Here is a 20,393-nt window from a genome sequence, read left to right on the forward strand (position 1 = left end):
AAATTACGAAGAATAACAAGTTGAGCTAAATAAACATCAATGTTTGTAAGATGTCTTTAACAAAACTATCGATAGTGGCCAGAGACATCGATGATTTAAAACATCGATGCATCCATGCTCCCCCATCGATGATTCTCCACCTCTACAAAAGACAACAACAAACCGAAATGTCGAGACTTGCGTCGGAGTGATTCGGCTACCTTTGTTTTTGTGTGTTGGCCAGAGAAGAGGTGTTGAATTGATTTTGCGCTGCCTGGAAGTAGAATCGCGCGGATTTGGCGGCCCGTGTGTGTTGGTGTGGTCAAAACCGAAATCAAAATCGAATAACGTGCAATTAGGGGTCAGTAACCCAGCCAAACAAAAGTGATAAGAGTGCAATAGAGGGTCCTTTGGGAAAGGACTTCGGCAACAAAGGAAGGAATCCGTGGAAGGACAAATGTGAGCAGATAAAAAGCGAGGTGATTGCAGCGTTTAATCAGCTTGGAGTGTCAGCCATGTGTGCGGACATCTGTTCCGTCTCGTCTTCTTGCTTCGGCCTCCTGCGGCCCAGACTCGTCTCGCTCTAGAAATCTGGGCGAAGGTGTGTGAGAGTGTGTGAGTGCGGCTCATAGGGTGGCTCATCCAGGTGAGCTGTTCATGGCTCCTCCATAATGCACCAATAATTTATGCAAAGGTAGGAGGCAGCCAAGTGCCAAAAAGACACCAATTTCGAATAGATGGCCAGCCAGGAGAGATGGCTCGACGAACACCCTGTTTCCTTCCTTCGAAGGCACTTGTTACAGATTCCGAGCCCCCACCTCCCACGTCCCACTCTCTCTCACACTCTCGGGCTCCCCCACTGAGGTTTCCTTTGTGGCGTTTTCTTGGGTTATCTTCGTTGTTGCTTTTCAATTGATTTATTTTTGCATAATCGTTCATTGCCAGACCGACGCAGCTCATAAAAGCAACAAAATACATAAAAAGAGAAAAAAACGCATGCCAAGTACAATTGAAAAGGTACGATATATGGTATATATCTATAGTGCACTACATATGCTATGTAGTAGTACCTTGTGTGTGATTTTTGACAATTGAGGAATGATTCGCAGAGCTGTGCTAATGGCAGAATCATATTCTCCCTCCAATGCCGATAAATATTCAATGAGATGTAGTTCTTGGCTGTGATTCAGCTACTTTTTGGCATTAACTGCCTGGAAAACAGGTTTCCCAACTCCCCGGAATTATCGCAACTGTGACAAATTCGATTTGAAATTAGTTCAGCAAAGAAATGGGACTTTCTACGACAGATTTAAGTGTTTTAGGGAAACAGAGGCCTTGAAGAAACCAAATGTTTTCATTTGAGAAACAGTGCCTACAGTGGATATCCGATTGCGATGATAATAGTGATAATTAGTGATTACAGAGACTAATTACAATCACTTTTGTGCAGTTCGATTTCATAATGAAAAGTCTTTAAATTGCAATTATTAACTATTATTAAATCGAAGAAAACTGTATCTTAAATAGTATCTTTAAAGTAAACATCATACACAGTATGTATCTCAAATATTGTTTTGTTTTGTTTTAAAGAGCAGCCACTGCTCTTACACCTTGATGTCTAATTCCAATATTCGCTTTCGGCCTGTTCCATTTCTCGCGCTTGGCTGGCGCTCTCCCCCCAAAACACCTCTCTCTCTTTCTCTCTGCCTCTCTCTGCTTCCCTTTGCTGGCAGTAGCCCCAATTAGCCGCTGGCTTGCCAAATCTTTGCACGTAACACAACACAAGAGAAGAAACCACCAACAGCATTAAGGCATCAACATAATCGAGCGTGCTCTCTTTCTAACGGGGCTTGGATCGGCGGCTCTCTCCATTGGGGGGGTTCATTAAGAAAATGTAAACCGGTTCACCGCCATCCACTCCCCCCGCTCCCCCTAATCGGTCTGGTTCAGTGAAGCGAGAGAGGCTCCAGATGGCTTCAAGAGAGGCTTAGATCACCTGAGCAAGAGAGCGCTTTCATACTTTGTTTTTATTTTCGGGGATGATCCATTATCCCATTAGTAATTGACTTTTGGAATTATACTTTCAGAGATACAAAAACATGTCCAACTTCATTGCCAAAACACTACAGGAATCTCTTTAAATCTTCGGTGTGACCAAAAAAATAAATAAATAAACAAAGAAATACGCGAATAAATGATCTAAGGAATCGAAGGAATCTCAAGAGAGGAAGAAAGAGAGCAGCCGCAAGGAGAGAAAGACGGTGAGTCCTCTTTAATTTTTTGCCATTTTGGAATAACTGTCATCGGGTTTTGGCAAACTATGAACTTCCCACACACATGGCCTGGCTGGGAAAATCATGTCGTTAGCATTTCAATGGGCCAGATGGGCTGTTACGTGACATTTTTCGGCCCCGCCACCAGACAACGCCGAAGCGTAACTGTAACTGTGTCGAAAATTGAAATTGAATCGCCGAGTGTGTCACACAATATCAATCAGAGTCGAAAAACAAAGCTCCAAGAGCTGAGACTGCTGCCTGGCGGTGGATGGGGGGATGGGAGGGATAACTTTTCCAATTGGCGAAAAATGTGGGAAAATCGATTAAAACGTCAGGGATTTAAGGACTTCCCAATAGCCCAACTTTTTCCAGCGATGGCATTCAACTTTTCAACTTCCTCTTAAAAGTCTCTTTGATTTGGGGCGAGAATATGAAACAGATGGGAAAAGTTAGTGTGTAATTTTTATTTGAGGAGTGAAAAGTAGAATAATTTATCTCCAACTCTATATAGTATACATATATATTCTTGATCAGCATTAGTACAAAATTATATTTAGCCAAATCGAATGATTTTTAGAGGAGTTACAGTCTTGCCATTAAGCTTCCCTACTAGCTTGTTCCTAAGCAGTGAAATGTAAATAGAAACTAACTTCAACAAGCCTTATATATAAGTAATGTGTATATAGTTGTAGAAAAATCAATACCCCATTAATTAATGTTCTTTTATAATAACAAAATAATTAATTAAAATAAAAAATGTAAAATATAGCTTGTTCCAAAGTATCCAGAAGTATGAAGCATAATATTGTTTGAAGAATAATTAGATTAGTTAAGGGGTTACATGGGTTTCTCGGTTTTAACAACTATAATATTTTGTTTATATTTTTATTAAAGGAAAACATTTTAAATCAAGTCAAGCATACTTCGGCGATAAAGTCAAAACAAACTAAGCTCCTCAGTCTAGATCCCTATCACACTAAAATTTAAAATAAAAATTAAAAAACGCCTTTTAAATCTGTTGACACGATTTTTCGAACTGATTTAAATAAAATTATAAATAGCATTTAAAAATTCTTCAAAGTTTTAATAATAGAATGATTTTTTTATATTTTAATTATAACTATTTTAATTTTATTTTTGATTGTTATTTAAAAACCTATGCCAAAAATCTAATTTGTATTAATATTTATTTTTCTTCGTTTATTTACGTGGGAGATATTTAAGAGATTAACTAAATTCTTCATTTTTTAATCTTAATTCTCATGATCTCATGATTTAATTCTGATCATTTTCTAATTGTAATTCTGAAGATCCTTCACGATCTCCTCTTTTTGCAATGACAGTAATTTTGATTTTTTTATTCAAAAGTTTAAAAAAAACAATATTTCAAATAGTCCTTAAAAAAATGAAAAGTTTGAACTTAAAGGTAATTTAAATGTTAATAAAATTATAGAAAAACGTGAATTGAAAATATTGAAATGAATAAGATAAGTAAGTTAAGTTAGAAAAAAAGGTATGGGATGGAGGAATAGTATAGTATAGTTTTTTTTTCATATTTGTTACAAAAATCTGGCTCACGAGCCTCTTAAATTAGCCAGGGCTATTAAAGTTTATTTCCTTTAGAATCTGCCGTTTCGCTGCCGTCTTGTAAATGGATTTCCACACGGGTTGCTAGTCACAGTCGTTAAAAGTTTTCGTTTTGTTTCTCCAAAACGGATTCCCTTTGCCTTTGTTCGATTTGTGTCTTCATTTTTATCTCTGGCGGGGAAATGCTTTCGCCTTTGGCTCTGCAATCTGGCTCTGTCTGGGTTTGTGTAATCGCTGAATGGCTTTTCATATACATATGTGCATATGTACTGCCTACCACCACCTAGGCGTCTAATTACGCCTTTAAGCGGGCATTGAGTTTAATTTCATTTAAAAGTCATAGGCGGAAATGTTTTCATAATCTCTCGAAAGGGGAGGCCGTTACGTCACTGCTGGCACTTCAAAATTGATTAATTTTCAGTGAAAATGCGTTCTCTGTGTAATTTTAATTAACTTTTCCCTCACAAGGCGGCCGAAAAGCCAAAGAAACACACAGTTTCGCCAGCCAAGGAGCAATATTTATTCAGGCAGGGCTTCCTAAGTGGAAATATACCCCATTACCACTTAACACTACTAGCTGGAAGTGTTTGGGATTTCAGTCTCAAAGTAGCCATTAAAAAGTCATAAAAAACGACACACAAGTGTTTGACTAGCAAGTTGGCGAAATGTTTACATCTTCTGGTTCAGTTTTTTGGGAACAAATGTGTTCGGATAAATTTTATTATAGATCTGAGCGGCTTACGAGACTAAGTCTCAGTCCGGCTGAGAAATTTCTCATGTTCGTCAGCGACTTTTGTTTTCGTTTCTCATTCTCAGGCGGAGAAAGCGCGATTTTAAAACAAAGCCAGCCTTAGCAGCCGAAATTTCAGTGGGGTGGCACACACACCCAGCACACTCTACACACACAAACCATTTTAGTAAATTTTAGTAAAGAAAAACAACAATAAATGACAAAAAGTGGCTTTTTGTTTGCATTTGTTTCGTTTTTAGTGAGTGGCCACAAATTGCGATGAACAGAGATTTAGGGCCACCCATTCATTCATTCATTCACTCACTCACTCACTCACTCACTCATTCAGGCACTCGTTCACCTATTTATTTAATTTTTCGTGTGTGGATTTTTCAACTTTCCTGTTGTTATTTTTTGATTGCTCGACTTTGTCGCATGTCGGCGTTTTTGGGTCAGTTCCAGTGGGCTTCCCTGCACACGCCAATTAGAGTTTAGTCCATTTTCCTCTCCACGGAGTGCATTTCGATTAAAGTTCGCTTTTCGGTGAGTTCCAGGGCTGCTCTCCATGTGGCATGAATTTTAAAATATATTTATGCCGTTTTTGGGGCCTAAATCACTTTCTTTTTTTTTCTTTTTGGGAATTAGAAACTTTAGAGTCTTTGGTCTTGAATATTCAGAGAACAGAATAGCTTCCAGTTTCTTTGTTTGGATGATCTTCCTCTTCGGAGTAGTCCCCCCCAGATTAACAGACAAACAAACAAGCAGAGCCTAATCCGATCTGTCCAGCTAGATGGGGTCTGGAAACTGGTCTAGTCTGCGGATTGTGTGCCCTGGTGATTTGCTTCATTATCAGCTCGTTGGGCTGAACTGTTTGCCGCTCATTTCCGATTCTTGTGTAAACATTTGGAAGACGCGTTGGCCCTGGCTGCTTTGTAGTTCTTTTTTATTTTCTGCTTAAAACTTATTTTTAATCGACGGGCCAGCAACGGCACGCGTTGCCAAGTCGCCCCTCCTACGCCATCACGCCGCGTATGAGTTATTTTTGTCTATCGGACGCTTTGTACACTTCATGAATGCCTGCGATGCCCTGAACCCCACTGTCGCCTCCTTTTCAATACTCTCGGAGACCCCACCAACACAGGCCTGTCATATTTTGACATTGCGGCCCAGTGGTAACTGATTTTGACCATGTTTTTGGTCTGGAAGTCCAATCAGTCGTCGTGTTAATTGGTTTTCCAAACCCAAACCCACATTTTTGTCAGCTTTTAAAAATAACTTGTGAAATTACCTAAGCCTTGTTGACAGCTTTTTTACTGCAATATTATTTATTAGATTATTTATTATAAAGTTAAAAACCCAACCAAAATGGGCATTTCCAGAAACAATCATCAGTTGAAAATCATCGAATTTTTTCGCTTATTGTTATATTCTTAGAATTATTATTAAGAAAAATCCAAATGTTCAAAATACAATAGTTATATAAAATATCTCAGTTGTTTTCATAGTAATATTGGCCGTTAAAGTAAAAAAAAATAAATTTTTTAATTCCAGCTACTTTTAAGGGCAGTTTGAAATTCAATTATTTTATTTGTAGGACAAAATTGCAAAAACAAATTATTCATTAATTTATTTTATGGGTCTGGAATGCAAGCTCGATTAAAATAAAAAAAATCAAAAGTCATATTTTTTATTGTTGTTTGTATTGTTTCGTCGGCCCACTTAAAGTTAGAATTTTGTATTTTAATTTTATACTATATTTTTATTGTATATTCAATTTAATTTAAAAACTTTTTAAATTTAAAAATAATTAAAATTTATGATTTTAAAGAGTGAGGTACTCTGAAACCCAAAAAGCGACAAGCATATGGATTTATATATTAGTGGCTATGGTGTGTACTAATAGTTTTGAAAAATATTAAAAAAACAATTTTGAATTTTTTACACGTTTAATTTTTTTCGAAAAGCGAAAAAGCTTTTGTGTAATTTTTTTTTAACTAGGCAAGCTTTCTCTATGAAATTTTAGTTCACAACATACCCAGTAGTTTGCTGAATATGTCCTACAAATTTCAAAGCGATCGGTCAATTATATTTCAGATCGATATCTAGCCGTGGTTTTTTCAAATAAATGTTGAAAAAGTTTAGTTTTGTATAATCTTTTTTGTGATAAACCCCAGGAAACGGCGAAATACCTTAATTTTCAAATTAATTTTCCATCTCCCATAAATAATGAAAGATATAGAAAGGCCATGCATCTTGTTTATCTTTGAAATATTGACGCATGGCTACGGCTGGGGCAGCCTTTGTTTTTCATTTTAATTATTTCGCATCTTATAATTCCCAAACATGCGTCAAATGCCCCCGAGATGCCAAAGACAAACAGCCAGGGCCCTGCTTTGGGAGCTGGTAGCTGGAAGTTGGTAACTGGGAGCTGGAAACTGGTACCTGAAATGATTTCGGCCAAAAGCAGCCTTAATAACTGTGTTTGTTTGCTTCTGGCTTCCGAGGGCCATATATTCATTTCCTCTCTCTAGTGTCGCTTGTTTTATCAGCTGCGAAAGTTAGTCGAGCAAACAAGTAGACCTCTTGTCTCCGGCTCCGGCTCTGGCTCTGGAGTTACTATTACTAGGAGGGGATGTGACGTCAAAGCCGAGATGGAAAGTGTCCAAAGACAGTTATTGGATTGGCTTATTGAAGTGCTTTTTAGCGTATTTGGTTTGTGATTGAGTATCTTTATCCCCTTCAAGGCGAAGGTTGCTCCACTGCCGTAATAGCTCCCACAATCGGTTGTATAATGTTCTTATCTGCCTTCGCTCGGCTCCCTGGGACTGGTCCGTGTCACTCTGTTTGCGTTTTTGTCTCGGAGCACGGCCTTCACGGCCGGTCGAACGGGTAGCAGTAGCACCAAAGTAGTGACCAAAGCGGCGGAGTCACAGATGCAGATACAGATACAGATACCGGTTTGCAGAAACACACCCACTGGAAGTGCTGTCATTGACTGCCGAGCTTGGAATTGGAAGGCAAGAACTCGCGAGCTAAAATCTGTGATTAAAGGCAAGTTCAGAGGCATTTTCCACAAAAACAGAAGCTTGTGGAGGAGATCTTAGTCAGATACTCAATTACTGATGTGTTTTTCTTTGCTAAAGACCGATCGCGAGTCGATCAATTACTGTGAGAGAGGCCAAGCGGTACTCTGGCCAGAATCGAGGTCAGCATTCTTAAGGAGACAAAGTCGGATCAGCGAACTCTCCGGTGGCAGGCCAGAATGAATCAGCCGGAGGCCACCTCATGAGGCACTTGGGAGGAGATCTTGGGCAACGAATGAATGCACCCTCGTCCCCCACTCGTCGCTGACATGTGACTTTTGGCGACTTGTGCAATTAAGAGCTGCAACAACAATCACAAATGTGTCGCACAGTCACAGTCCCCGTTACAGTCCCAATTACAGCTGCAGATACAGATACAGATACATGTATCTGTATCTGTAGATACTGTTTCCAGTTAAAGCACCATTCAAACTCACTTTCCGTGCCAAAAACCCAACCGAACAGAGCTGACTAAGAGGATTATTTGCCACTCCAGCGCCGTTGTTGAATCTCTGTGCTTGGGGCAGGCCTGTAATCCGATCCACTCCATCTAACTCACACCGATTGGGGTGCTTTGTTGTGCTTGGCGGGACATCTGGGTGGGTGGCTCGGATTCTTCGCGGAAGCCCCTTTCGCTCGGGCCCGGGCGCAGTAATTTGAAACAAAAAGCTTAAAACGAGTTTGTCGAATTCCAAAAGCCAAATAATTACACGAAACGCATTCGAGTTGCACCACCGCTGGCGGGAATTGGAAATGGAAAGGGGCTCGACCTAGGTTGGGTGGGGGCTTAGGAAACTCGAGAGTTGCAGTGGCAGGCGAGTGGGTCGACAGAACCCGTTCAGTGCTGACTCGCAAAGGGGAAGTGTTTTAAGAAGCCCTGGACTCGGAAGAACTCCAAAATCCATTCCAGGCTGGTAATTGCGTCAAATACGACCGATTTCTCTATAAAATCTGAACAGTAAACAAAAATGATTATGTAAAGTGGCGGAATGTAGGTCAGAGGGTCAAGCAGCTGAACTATCTCGCTTCCCCGAGTCGGAATAATTGAATGCGAAATGCGGCTTATCACTCCGAGACTCGCTCTGGCCGCAGATCCCACTTGAGCGGTGGGGATTGTTATCGCCAGCCCCCAGAGAGTGTCAGTTATAGAGCTCATAAAGCGTTTAACATTAGCATTAAGAGCTAAGAATTAGTATTGTTCTTTTGAAAGTTTGGCTATAAAATGGAACAATAATACAAATCAAGACTACTAGTTATCGGCCTTGGGGATTATCTGTATCACAGTTGAGGCAAAAAGCAGCTGCGCCAACAGAAGCCAGAGCCCCAGACCTTAAGTTTATCCATTTTCATACAGAGTTGAGTAATTTCTGTGGTTTCGGGCCTGAGACATCCAACTGTTTGCTCCGATGTGTGCTATTCCCGCAGTCTTATCGCGCACTTCTCCGTAATTACTCCGACTATTGCCCAGAAGGAACTAGTCTTTGTTCCTCTGTGACCTTATCTCGTTTCTGGGGACTTGTGGCCCCTTATCGGAGGAGTACACAACATCTCTCCCCACTATCCTTATCGGTGTGGACATAATTCTTTCCTAATTAGTTACTAATGCTTTCAGTCCTCCCCTCAATTGTATCTTTCTATCTACTAGCTGAGAAATGAAAACAAAGCACAACGAAATTGGCAAGAAACCGCGCTCAGAAACTTGTTTTGTAAACTTCACTTCCTGTATCTGTATCTGAGTATCTGTGTCTCTGATTGTGTGTTGAGTTAGCAGCCTGACTGCATACAGATATGCACTTTTGGGCCGTACATGGCACTCGCGAGGCAGTCGCACTCACTTTCCTTATACTTTTGATTGTTCTTCAAAAATCGCCATTAAAATTCTAAAAATGAACTCACTGGAAGGCGGGGAAGCGAGTCAATGAACAAGTGGCAAGTGAAACAAAAGAGAGACAGGTAGTCGCTAGTGAGTAAGAAGTGACGAATCCACCCGGCCGAAATCTCGCCAACTGGACAGGTTTCCGTATTTGGCTACGACAGGTACATAGTTTGGCCGCAGCCCGCCTCGAACTCGCCCCGAGTGACCTTTACCATTTTGGCCAAGAACCGCGCAAAATAAATCTCTCCAGCTGCCTGTCCGGGCTGCACTTGTTGCTGTCGCCGGAATTGCTCATTGTCCGATTTAATTACATCAGCCATCGCCGAGTTCAATGTTCTCGGGCAGACAGCAGAAGTCGCAGAAGACAAAGACGGCGAGATCGCTTGGAGAAAGATCGGAGATAGAGACCCATGAGGCGATTAGGAACCCCTCTGGCGCGTGATCTGCATCTTCATGGCCGGCGGAATAACCCGCAGAGGGCGTGACCAGGGAATCCAAAGCCAAGCGATCAAGATCAAGCCACAAGGTGTACTATAAAAAAAAACATTTGGAGCGTACTCTGAATGAAAATCAACTTGTTACGGCTTCTGAATGGAAGACGTATTTTATTGATTAGGTTTGGGGAAATTTCCTGAAAAAATAAACATAACATTGTACTTCTCGAACATTAGTTAGTTATTTTATTTTTAGTTTGGTTTATTGAAAGATTCCTAAAGGAGATTTAACATAAAAAAAATTATTATTAGGCTTTTCTTATAGTTTCCTTTAGGATTCCAAGGGAAAAAATATTAGTGCTTCTGCTAATATTTATTTCAATTTTGGGGATTATTTAGGAAAAGAAATCCGCAAAAAAAATAATTATTCTTATATAATAATTATTCCTTTATATTGAAAAATACTTTCCTAATATTAAAATTTGATCTTGAAGAGTTTCGTTGAGGATTCTTTCACTTCCTTAATAGTTAATATTGATTTTAGGTGTGATTTGTTATTCTTTGAGATTCCTTGGGAAGGTTCAATAGAAAAATCATTGCTATTCTGCTTCCCTAATTTAATAATGAAGTTTTTGGTTTTTTTTCCTTAATATTCCTTAGAGAGATTCAGTTATTTTCATTTTAGTTTCCCTGGCTATTCCTAAAGAAAATGTACTGGAAAAATAATACAAGTTTATCTTTTTTAATATTTCATAAATATTTTTCTTTTAGTTTAGTTTCTTTTGAGATTCCTAGGGGAGATTCAATCGAAAATAATTGCAAATAAGCTTCCGAAATATTGAATATTTAATTTACTTTTTGTTTAGTTTCGTATGGATTTTGAGGAATATTCAGTGACAAAATAATAATTACCCTTCCCTAATATTCATTGTTAAATTTAATCTTATTTTAGTTTCCTTAGGGATTCCCAGGGGAGATTCAATAAAAAAGGTGACCCATTTCGTGAGAATTTAATCAACCTTTTTTCTGATTCAATCAAAACTCGGTGTAAATTAAATTGTATCATTTTTCATAATCCACTTCCCTTTTTATCCCTTCCCGCTTAATGGAACTTACACAACCGGCCACCTGTCACAGCTGGACAGCCCAGCATCGAGTTTAATATTCGAAAAATGCGGACTCGACTCGATTTGATGGTTTTGTGGCCGCTTTCACCGCAGGCCCTGCTCCTGACAGACACATCCTCCACTTGGCCAGTTGGATGAACGATGCCAGTTCCCGAGACAAACTTTATGCAACTCTCATATTTTGTTTTTCTGTTCACCCAAAGGGTTAATTCCGGGGCCTTGTTGCCCTCTAATTAACTCGCATTGTGCAACTCATGCGAGAGTTGAGCGAAATAATTCGCTTTTTTGCTGTTTCTGTGAGGAAACGAAACACACTTTTCGATGTTCTGCTTCCCGTGATAGATCCGAACACGAAAACATTTCCGATTGTGCTCCAATTAGGGATATGTGTTGCCCAACAATTGCATCATTAGAGGGCCTGCTCCGCCAGGCACCGATCTCCGGGGGAAACAGAACTCGTGTTTGGCAATTGGCCAGGGCAGCCGCACAGAAAGGGGAAAAAAGTGGCCTCTTTCATCATGCTTTTCAGCCACGGGCAGCTGCAGCATCTGTGACACCGAAACCCCTAAAAAATGAAACCCGAAAGAAACAATATTTCAAAATGTGGAACATGGAAGCAATAAGCTGGCCATTTGTGGGTCACCGAGCGCGAAATCCAGAGGAGAGTGGGAAGATGGACCCGAGATATAGGATAGCCAGTGGATGGATTAACTGGCCAGCGGTGAGAGTAGGGCAGGCAGGTCGGCGGTGCACCTCCCACTAAGCTAATACAAGCCACTAAATCACCCTCAAGCGGTCGTCCATCTGCAAGCATAGCAGCCAGCTCCCCAGCAAATCCTCAATTAGTTTCCTGGCCTCTATGGCGGCATTAGCTATTTGCCGATTTTCATATTTCCTTTGAGCCTCGGGCCAATCGATAAATTCTGCCCTGCGCCCTTCTCCATGACCCCGTTCGTGCGAGGGGGCGTGTTCAAGTGGCGTCGTTTCCATTGTGGCTCTTGGTTGGTGGCTGGTGGCTGAGCTGCTGGTCTTTGCCAGCTCTGGTGGCATATTAATGAAAGGAAAATCGTGCCTCAAAGTGAGCAACTAGCAGCTCTTGGCCCGCAATCTTTTTGCATCACAAAGATGGAATAGCTTACTTGAGTTCCTCCTCTGGGCGATGATGGCTGGGGTCTAATCTCAATCGAAAAAATACGCAAATGGGTTATTAGGATGCCAATGTGATCGTTTTTCTTAATTCTTGAATAATAAGGGTTCCTAAAAAGAACACTTTTCTTGCAAAAATAAGTCGCTCTTTTTTGTAGGAGCTATGTCGTTCGAAATATTTAGTATTCCGACCTGACGAAAAAATTGATAAATGGGTTATTGGGATGGCAATGTGGTAGTTTTTCTAATTTTTTGACATATTAAGAACATTTAGAACGGAATTACATTCCCAAAAAGGAAATTTTTTGTAAAAAGTATGTAGCTTTAATCTGTAGGAGATATGTCGTTTCAAATATAATCCTTAGACCGACATACATACATATATGGAATGACCTCAAACCTTTCGGATGATAATAAGAGTTCCTAAAATACATATTTATTAAAAAAATATGTAGCTCTTTTTTGTAGGAGCTATGTCGTTGAAATATATATATTCCCCGACCTTACAAGAAAATAGGTAAATGGGTTATTAGGATGGCAATCGTTTTTCTAAATATTTCGTATAAGAAGAACACTTATTAGAAGAACGTTCAAAAATTAAAAAGTTATCTTGCAAAAGGTAAGACTCTTTTTCTGTGAAGCTATGTCGTTTTAATTATAATCAACAACTTATAAAACAACGAAATATAATCTCAGACCGAGATGAAATGACTTGAAACCCTTCGAATGATAATAATAATAATAGTTCCTAAAATACATATTTTTTGCAACAACAAGTTCCATTCTTCTATCGGAACTATGTCGTTCTAAATATAATACTCGGATCCACATTGTATATGTTGTTCATTTCTTAAGATATTATTAAGATGTCCATGTTTCCATGTCCTTTTTGTATTAGTTAAATAGTACACTTTTCTAGAAAAAGTTTACCTCTTCTCTCCGTCATAGCTATGTCGTTCGTAATGTAATCCCCAGATCTATGTCGTTCGAACCAATAGAATAGAATAGAAATAAAATATTCCCATGTTCGGTTTGGATTCTGTCACCTCCTTGGAAGTATTGAAATGTCACGATTGCATCTCGTATAAGGACATTTTTGTCCTCCGCCCCGCACCGTCGGGCACATGTGGCCATCGGGCTGCCAGGCACAAGTGCCCGGGTGTAGAGAAAAGAACTTTTAATAGAAGACGGCGTCAGCAAGCATCCTTCGGACTCTCATCCGAGCGGATGTCTGGCAAGGAGGACGAAGAAGGAGGAACTTTATGGGTGGCCGGGTTGCCGCCTTCCGTAATTATCCTTTTTTTTGTGCGCCTCTCCCTCCGGCCTCCCTCCACTTCCTCCTCCATGAGTCGCATGTTGCAATGACTCTTCTGTTCGGGCTCAATTAGTGTGGCAATGGGGCGAGCGTTTCAGGAAGTAATTGTCGGCGTCATCAACTGGGGACTTGTGGCCCACACACACAGTGTGGTTATGTGGGCGAGAAATTCCCCAATGACATTCCCGCGGGGCCATTGGCCAAGCCCTCTTCCCCCCACAAGTCAACTAGTCTTCTATGTCCTTACTATATGTCCTTGTTTTTCTTGTTCCAGGATATGCCGCAGAGCTGATCGATTGACCGAGTTAACAATTGCGCCGCGAGCTGGTTAAATGGTTTACGATGTCGTCGTCGGGCAAGCACATCGAACAGTATACGAATCCATCCTTCGAGCAGGAAGCCGACCCTCCGCCAGGGGGTGTGGCATCTGCGGGAGCAGTCCCAGGCACAGGCACCGCCGGCAACGATGCCGGCACGACACATCGCAAAGGTCACAGGTGAGGAAATCGCTGCACTTGCCAGTTGTTTGCTTTTTCGGCGACATTAGCCGAAAGCCCGCCCCCCCCAAAAACTGCTCCTATTTACATAAATTGACACTCGCCTTGGGCGATGAAACGGAAGCACTGCTCGCCGATACTCCAATACCAATAATTAGAATGGGATGTGGGAGTGGGTGGGCGGGATATCGCTCGGGGAAGTTCAAGGCACGTTCGGGGGCACGTGGCTTAGTAGCCAGTAGGGAGGAGGAGGAGTGGAGTGGTGGTGCCGTAGGCTTAATAATTCATAAGACTGCAGCGCCTTGCCCCGCGAAGCCAATCGATAACAGTCGATTACGATGAGTCGGTCAAGTTTGAAATATTCACAGGCCCAGCCCCCAGGCCCCTTAGTCCTTAGACCTCACAGCCCCCCTCCCTGGGCACACAGAAAAAGAAAAGGAAGCGTGACAAACAAGTCCGGGGCGAGCACGTGAGCTGGAGGCCTGCGAATCGCTCGACTGGCTCGACTCCGGCCGCAGTCATCCGCGTGCACTGCCAGCCGAAGGAACTCCGGAAGAGTGGAGCGAAGAACCCAGAGAGGAGCAGGAGAGCCACCAACCCACTATATCATTTGCGGCTGCAGCTGCCAAGCCAAGTAAGCCAGCAGGGGTTGGGGGAGAGGGCGAGTGGTGTTGGCCGAACGCCCAGAGTGCTTGACATTGAATGGGCCGCTTGTCCTCGCCCTCGGTCGTCCTTGGACCGTCCATCGCCAAGTTCTAGGCCGCTGCCAGACGGGCTGACAAAAAAAGTCCACAAATAATGCAGCAAGGACGAAGCTCTGAATACCCTGTAGCTTGGGGGGAGACCTTATGTCTACAGAGGGTAAAGGATGGGATTCTTCCATTCAAGTTGGAATAAAAGAAGCCTAGGGACTACCACACCCCGAGATGCATTCGAGAGATGCCATCCATATATTAGTTACCTATCCTGAATCGCTTAAGAACCTCTTTAAAAGTCAGTTGAAAGGGCGTCAGTGGCCCAATTAGATTCCCGGTTAAAAGCCATCTGGTTTTCCTAGCCGACTAAATCACTACTTGTTAATGTCTGTTTATATTTTGTTGTTTTTATTTGGAAATTTTGTTGAAATTGACCAATCTGAGTCTTGGCTTTGGGGTTTGGCATAAGCCCGGCTAAAATGCGAACAACCAGAGCCAGTCACAGCCCTCTTGTTGATCTGACCTCGGAAACAATCTCACTTGCAGGCGGCAGGAATCGATGTACCAGATGACCGGCCTCTATTCGGAGACGAACAGCGGCGACGACAGCAGCATAGATGCCGCCCTCGACCAGGAGCACCATCAGCACCCGCACCAGCACCACCAGCCATCCCACTTGGTCGGGGATACGGTGGCGTCGTCGGCCCAGGCAGTGGGTGGGCCGGACAGTGTGATGGTCAAGTGCCACAGTCGGCAGGCGTCGGCGGGCAAGTGTCCGGTGCCGGACCCGGAGGAGGACTTCGACGAGGAGCAGTTCCGCACGGGCGATTGCGGAATCCTCAACTGTAGACCGTATGGAATCCAGCGGTTCGCCCGCATCAAGATCTTCGTCCTGCTGCTCTCCCTGCTGGTGATGATGCAGCAGGCCCTCAGCTCCGGCTACATCAACTCGGTGATCACCACCATCGAGAAACGCTTCGAGATCCCCTCCAGCTACTCGGGCCTGATAGCCTCCAGCTATGAGATCGGCAACGTGATCACTGTGATCTTCGTCAGTTACCTGGGCAGCCGGCGGCACATACCCGTGTGGATTGGCATCGGGGCGGTGATCATGGGCATCGGGTCGCTGGTGTTCATGGTGCCGCACTTCACGGGCGAACCCAATCCGGGCATTGCGATCAAGAACAAGAGTAGCGACAACATCTGCAAGAGTGCTCTGGTGCGGGACCAGGACATGGACCTGGGCCGCCTCTCCAGCGGCCTCTCCAACCAGCCGCTGGCCCCGCACACTCTGCGCGAGGACAACTGCCTGGAGGGCAAGGCCTCCACCACGGGCCCAGTGCTGCTCTTCGTCCTGGCCCAGCTGCTGCTCGGCTGCGGCGGCAGTCCACTGTTCACCCTGGGCACCACCTACGTGGACGACCACGTGCGCACAGAGAGCTCCTCGATGTACATCGGTTTCATGTACAGCATGGGTGCCTTCGGGCCCGTCGTGGGATTCCTGCTGGGCGCCTACCTGCTCTCCTTCCACATGGACTCCCTGTCGTCCACCATTATATCCATCAGTGAGTATTCCCGCCCCTAATAATCGCATTCGTCGCCGTAATACGTCCATTTTTGCAGCTCCTGGGGACAGGCGGTGGGTGGGAATGTGGTGGGGCGGCTTCCTGCTCTGCGGCGTAGTCCTGCTGGTGGTGGCCGTGCCTTTCTTCTCCTTTCCCAAGGTGCTGGCCGGCGAGAAAAAGAAGATCCGCAAGAGCAGTGTGGTGCAGCCGGCGCTGCCCAACAACTCCGGAGCCACGGTGGCCACCGACGAAATGGGAAAGGTCAAGAAGGTGGAGATCGTGGCGGTGACCAGCAAGGAGGACCAATCGCAGCCGCCGCCCAAGGTGGACACGGGCTACGGGAAGGACATAAAGGACATACCGCAGTCGATGCTCCGGCTGGTCAAGAACCCCGTCTACATCGTCACCTGCCTGGGAGCCTGCATGGAGCTGATGATAGTCTCCGGGTTTGTGGTATTCTTGCCCAAGTACCTGGAGACGCAGTTCAGCCTGGGGAAGAGCCAGGCCAACATATTCACGGGATCTATTGCGGTGCCGGGCGCCTGCATCGGCATCTTCCTCGGCGGCTGCATCCTGAAGCGGTTCCAGCTGAAGCCCAAGGGCGCGGTGCAGTTCGTGCTGATCACCAACGTCATCTGCCTGGCCTGCTACGCCATGCTGTTCTTCCTGGGCTGCGACAACCTGAAGATGGCCGGCACCACCATTCCCTACTACACCAGCAACAAGCCCGGCGCGACCATAGAGCCCTTCCAGGTCAACCTAACGGCGGCCTGTAACTTCGGATGCGAGTGCCTCACCAGCGAGGTGGAGCCGGTGTGCGGCAACAACGGCCTCACCTACTTCAGTCCCTGCCACGCCGGCTGCACGGCCTTCTCCTCCAGCTCAAACTATACCAACTGTGCATGTGAGTGGGACGCCTCCCATATCCTTTAATCCTGTTCACTGACCTTTGTCCTGCTTCCAGGTGTTCACGCCAACATCTCGAGCAGCCTATACCGGGGCGCTGGCGGCAGCCAGGCCCAGGCGCTCAGTGCCAACGAGGACTTTGCCGAGGTGACAGTGGTGCCTGTGGCCACTGCCGGACCTTGTGCGACGCCCTGCCGCACCATCTACCCCTTCCTCATCCTGCTGTTCTTCATGACGTTCGTGGTGGCCTCCACCCAGATGCCACTCCTGATGATTGTGCTGCGATCGGTGTCGGAGGAGGAGCGCTCCTTTGCCTTGGGCATGCAGTTTGTCATTTTCCGCCTCTTCGGCTACATACCTGCCCCCATACTCTTTGGCAACCTGATCGACTCCACGTGTCTACTTTGGAAGTCGTCCTGCGGCGAGAAAGGCGGTCGCTGCCTCATCTACGACATTGAAAAGTTCCGATACAAGTACGAAAGGAATCTATTCTTTTCTCGGATATGGATTTAATCTATTCATGGTCTTTTCCAGATACGTGGGCCTCTGTGCTACTGTCAAGCTGATTGCTCTGTTCATTTTCATTGTGGATTGGTGGTTGGTGCGGAGGCGCAAGCAACTCGAAAAGATGAAGCCTCTGAATGCCAGCGACCCCATCATTGGCTCCATCATAAGTCTTGACAAATGTAGGTTTTAAATTCTATTGGGAGGTGTCTTTAAGTAACAATTTCTCCTCCGTAGTATTCGAGGAGAAGCGATCTGCTGCTGAACCACCAACGGCATTCGTTGGAAGCGGAGGAGAGCTGATTATACCGACAGAGATTCTCCGCCACTCTCGCAACGATTCCCGCACAATGCAAATGGACTATTGGTAAGTATTTCTACCTCGATAGCCTTGATATCCCTTTTTAACCCTTGATAATCCCCTCCAGCTACGACAAATGCGGCCATGTGGTAACACCGACAAACACCTGCAACCAGCCGCAGACCAAATCCAAGAAGCACTTCCGCAGCGCCTCGTGTGACGTGAAGATGATCAAGAGCTTCGCCCGGGATCACGGATCGGCGGGCGGACCGGCAGACGCGGCTGGCCAGGAGGCTGGTGCCAGCAACAAATACAAGAATCTCAAGAAATTCCAGGCCCACACGCGCAACCACTCAACGGATCTGCACGACCCCAGCCAGCCCATTCGATATATTCAGAACCAATTGCGGCCGCAGGACTGTGCCGAGGAGGATGACGATGACGAGCTCACCACGGGCTGTGGCCATTTCGTGAAGAAGCACTCGCGGAACCACAGCTACGACCAGATCTACATGCCAAACAACATTCGATTCGATGCAGACTTCCTGCGTCACCCCCACGCTCACCACAACCCCAAGAAGAACGTGAATGTTCTGAAGAATGTGGTGTCGGATTTGGGGAAGCTGAAAAACTCGAATGAGATGGAATCTGGGGGAACTGGCTCTCGTGGTCATTCGCGCAACAATTCCAAGGACTTAAACACCAAAATTCCCAGTGGAACGGCGTCAAACAGCAGCGCTGGACAACCAACCGCGGACGCCACTGCCACGGGTGCGGGTCTGAGTGTGCTACGCCATCGTCGCACCAACTCGAAGGATCTGAACTACCAGATACTGCCGGAGACTGCCCCCGCCAGTTCTTTGGCAGCTCATTCACATGCGCATCCGCATCCGCATCCCCAGCACACACGGAACTCGTCGCACCACAAGATTCAGATAGACGACGACCGAAACGAACTCATCAACGACAATGACGACGAGGAGGAGGAACGCTCCAACTGTGCTTAGTGTAATGTCGAGTAGCTTTAAGCTAGGATTTTCGGTTTGTGGCAGAGCAGCATTCCTGGCGGCAATCGCCTCTGTGTACGTGAATGTGTCTGTGTTCCATGCCCGTTGCCCGTATCCCGTTGCCCGATGAAGTGACTCCCACTCTCAGCTGCTCATTGTACTTACGACCGAGTGTTCAAATCTACCTTTTTGGTAGACCTCATCAAAAATAGAAGTTCTTTGATATATGAAACATTCGCCTTGAATTCGAATCCGAACAAGAATTGCCGACAGTTTCAGTTTCACTTTGAGTTTCAGTTTCAGTTAGCTAGAGATCTAGGCGTTAGAGATAGAGATATCCTAGGAAGCAACTAGTAGCATATTGTAGGATAGACGTAGATCGTTGTGATAGGCATATTTTGTATTGTATTTTATAGTGGAGTGCCGACCTGGCGTAGGAACAGGCCCAGAAGGATGTGTTTCACTGTTCACTGCTCGACTTTGCGCAATCTCGGTTTCGATGTGAGACAATTGACTGAGAACTGGCAAGGGAAACGATAGAGATTGAGGATTGAGGGATTGGGAGTGAGGATGGGAGAATGAGAATAGCATATGGAAGAGTTTTAATGATCCGAACATATAAACAATTGTCAATGGAAATTGTGCTGTGAAACAATGTGTGAGTATACAAAAAAAAAACAAACCCTAAAACAAAACAAATGAAAATTAATGGAAACGAAGGTCTGGAGAGGAACTTGAAACACGCTGAATGAAATTCTTATGCAATACATTATTTAGAGAATCTTTGGGGTCATCCTCAAGCCGAAAAGGGTTCGAATGAAAAGTAGACACGGACTAGTTTTAAATGAAAGCTCCTTAATTCCCTGTTTTAACCGCAAGTCTAGCCTAGATTTTAAAACCGAATGATGTACTTTAAATGCGATAATGCCTTAAAAATATCAATTAAATATACACACGGATTGAATCAGTATGTTAACTGAAGAAGTGCGAGCCAATCGCGGCATCCAGTTCATCTCCTGCGCACTCCCCCCGAGTGTAGGCCCACTTCCCTATGTAGCCTTAAGCGATGCAAAAATAACTAGGATAGTTAAAACCAACTAAGTCTATGTTTACACCAGCCAGCCACATGTACTAGTAAAGGCAGGAGCCGAGTGCTCCCCCAGCACTTTTAGATACATCCATATAAATAAATAAATATATATATACAATTCTACATGGATAAGTACCTAAGACTAGCCTAGAGTTCGTATCGAGATAGGTGTGTCTACAACATTACTTATATACATATATATTATTGAAGAACGATTTTAAACAGGCTACGTGGCAGCATGTGGGTCTTAGGTGCAACACTCATATATATATAAT

At 44.3% G+C, this 20,393-nt stretch overlaps 1 protein-coding gene across 2 annotated transcripts; it reads left to right on the forward strand.

Moving 5' to 3' along the window:
* The first annotated feature begins 112 nt into the window (after positions 1–112).
* On the forward strand, positions 113–19,260 carry LOC6505412 (solute carrier organic anion transporter family member 5A1). 2 transcript variants are annotated; one of them, XM_014905005.3, is made up of 9 exons: positions 113–458; positions 2,067–2,240; positions 13,828–14,050; positions 15,292–16,310; positions 16,369–17,214; positions 17,275–17,689; positions 17,751–17,902; positions 17,958–18,087; positions 18,149–19,260. In XM_014905005.3, the coding sequence occupies exons 3-9, from the start codon at positions 13,896–13,898 to the stop codon at positions 19,026–19,028; spliced, it is 3,597 nt and encodes a 1,198-aa protein (XP_014760491.1). In that variant the 5' UTR covers positions 113–458; positions 2,067–2,240; positions 13,828–13,895; the 3' UTR covers positions 19,029–19,260. The 2 variants fall into 2 exon arrangements, with proteins under 2 accessions (XP_014760491.1, XP_001964884.1); XM_001964848.4 differs by having other exon boundaries at positions 113–438.
* The last annotated feature ends 1,133 nt before the right edge of the window (positions 19,261–20,393 follow it).

This window comes from Drosophila ananassae, chromosome 3R (genome assembly GCF_017639315.1).
Source record: "Drosophila ananassae strain 14024-0371.13 chromosome 3R, ASM1763931v2, whole genome shotgun sequence".
NCBI classification, from domain to species: domain Eukaryota; kingdom Metazoa; phylum Arthropoda; class Insecta; order Diptera; family Drosophilidae; genus Drosophila; species Drosophila ananassae.

Excerpts from the sequence above, each read along its gene's own strand:
- LOC6505412 (XM_014905005.3), top strand. The coding sequence starts at position 13,896 with ATGTCGTCGTCGGGCAAGCACATCGAACAGTATACGAATCCATCCTTC. Across the intron at positions 17,215-17,274 it reads AAACTATACCAACTGTGCAT|GTGTTCACGCCAACATCTCG; the intron begins GTGAGTGGGACG and ends TCCTGCTTCCAG. Across the intron at positions 17,903-17,957 it reads CATCATAAGTCTTGACAAAT|TATTCGAGGAGAAGCGATCT; the intron begins GTAGGTTTTAAA and ends TCTCCTCCGTAG.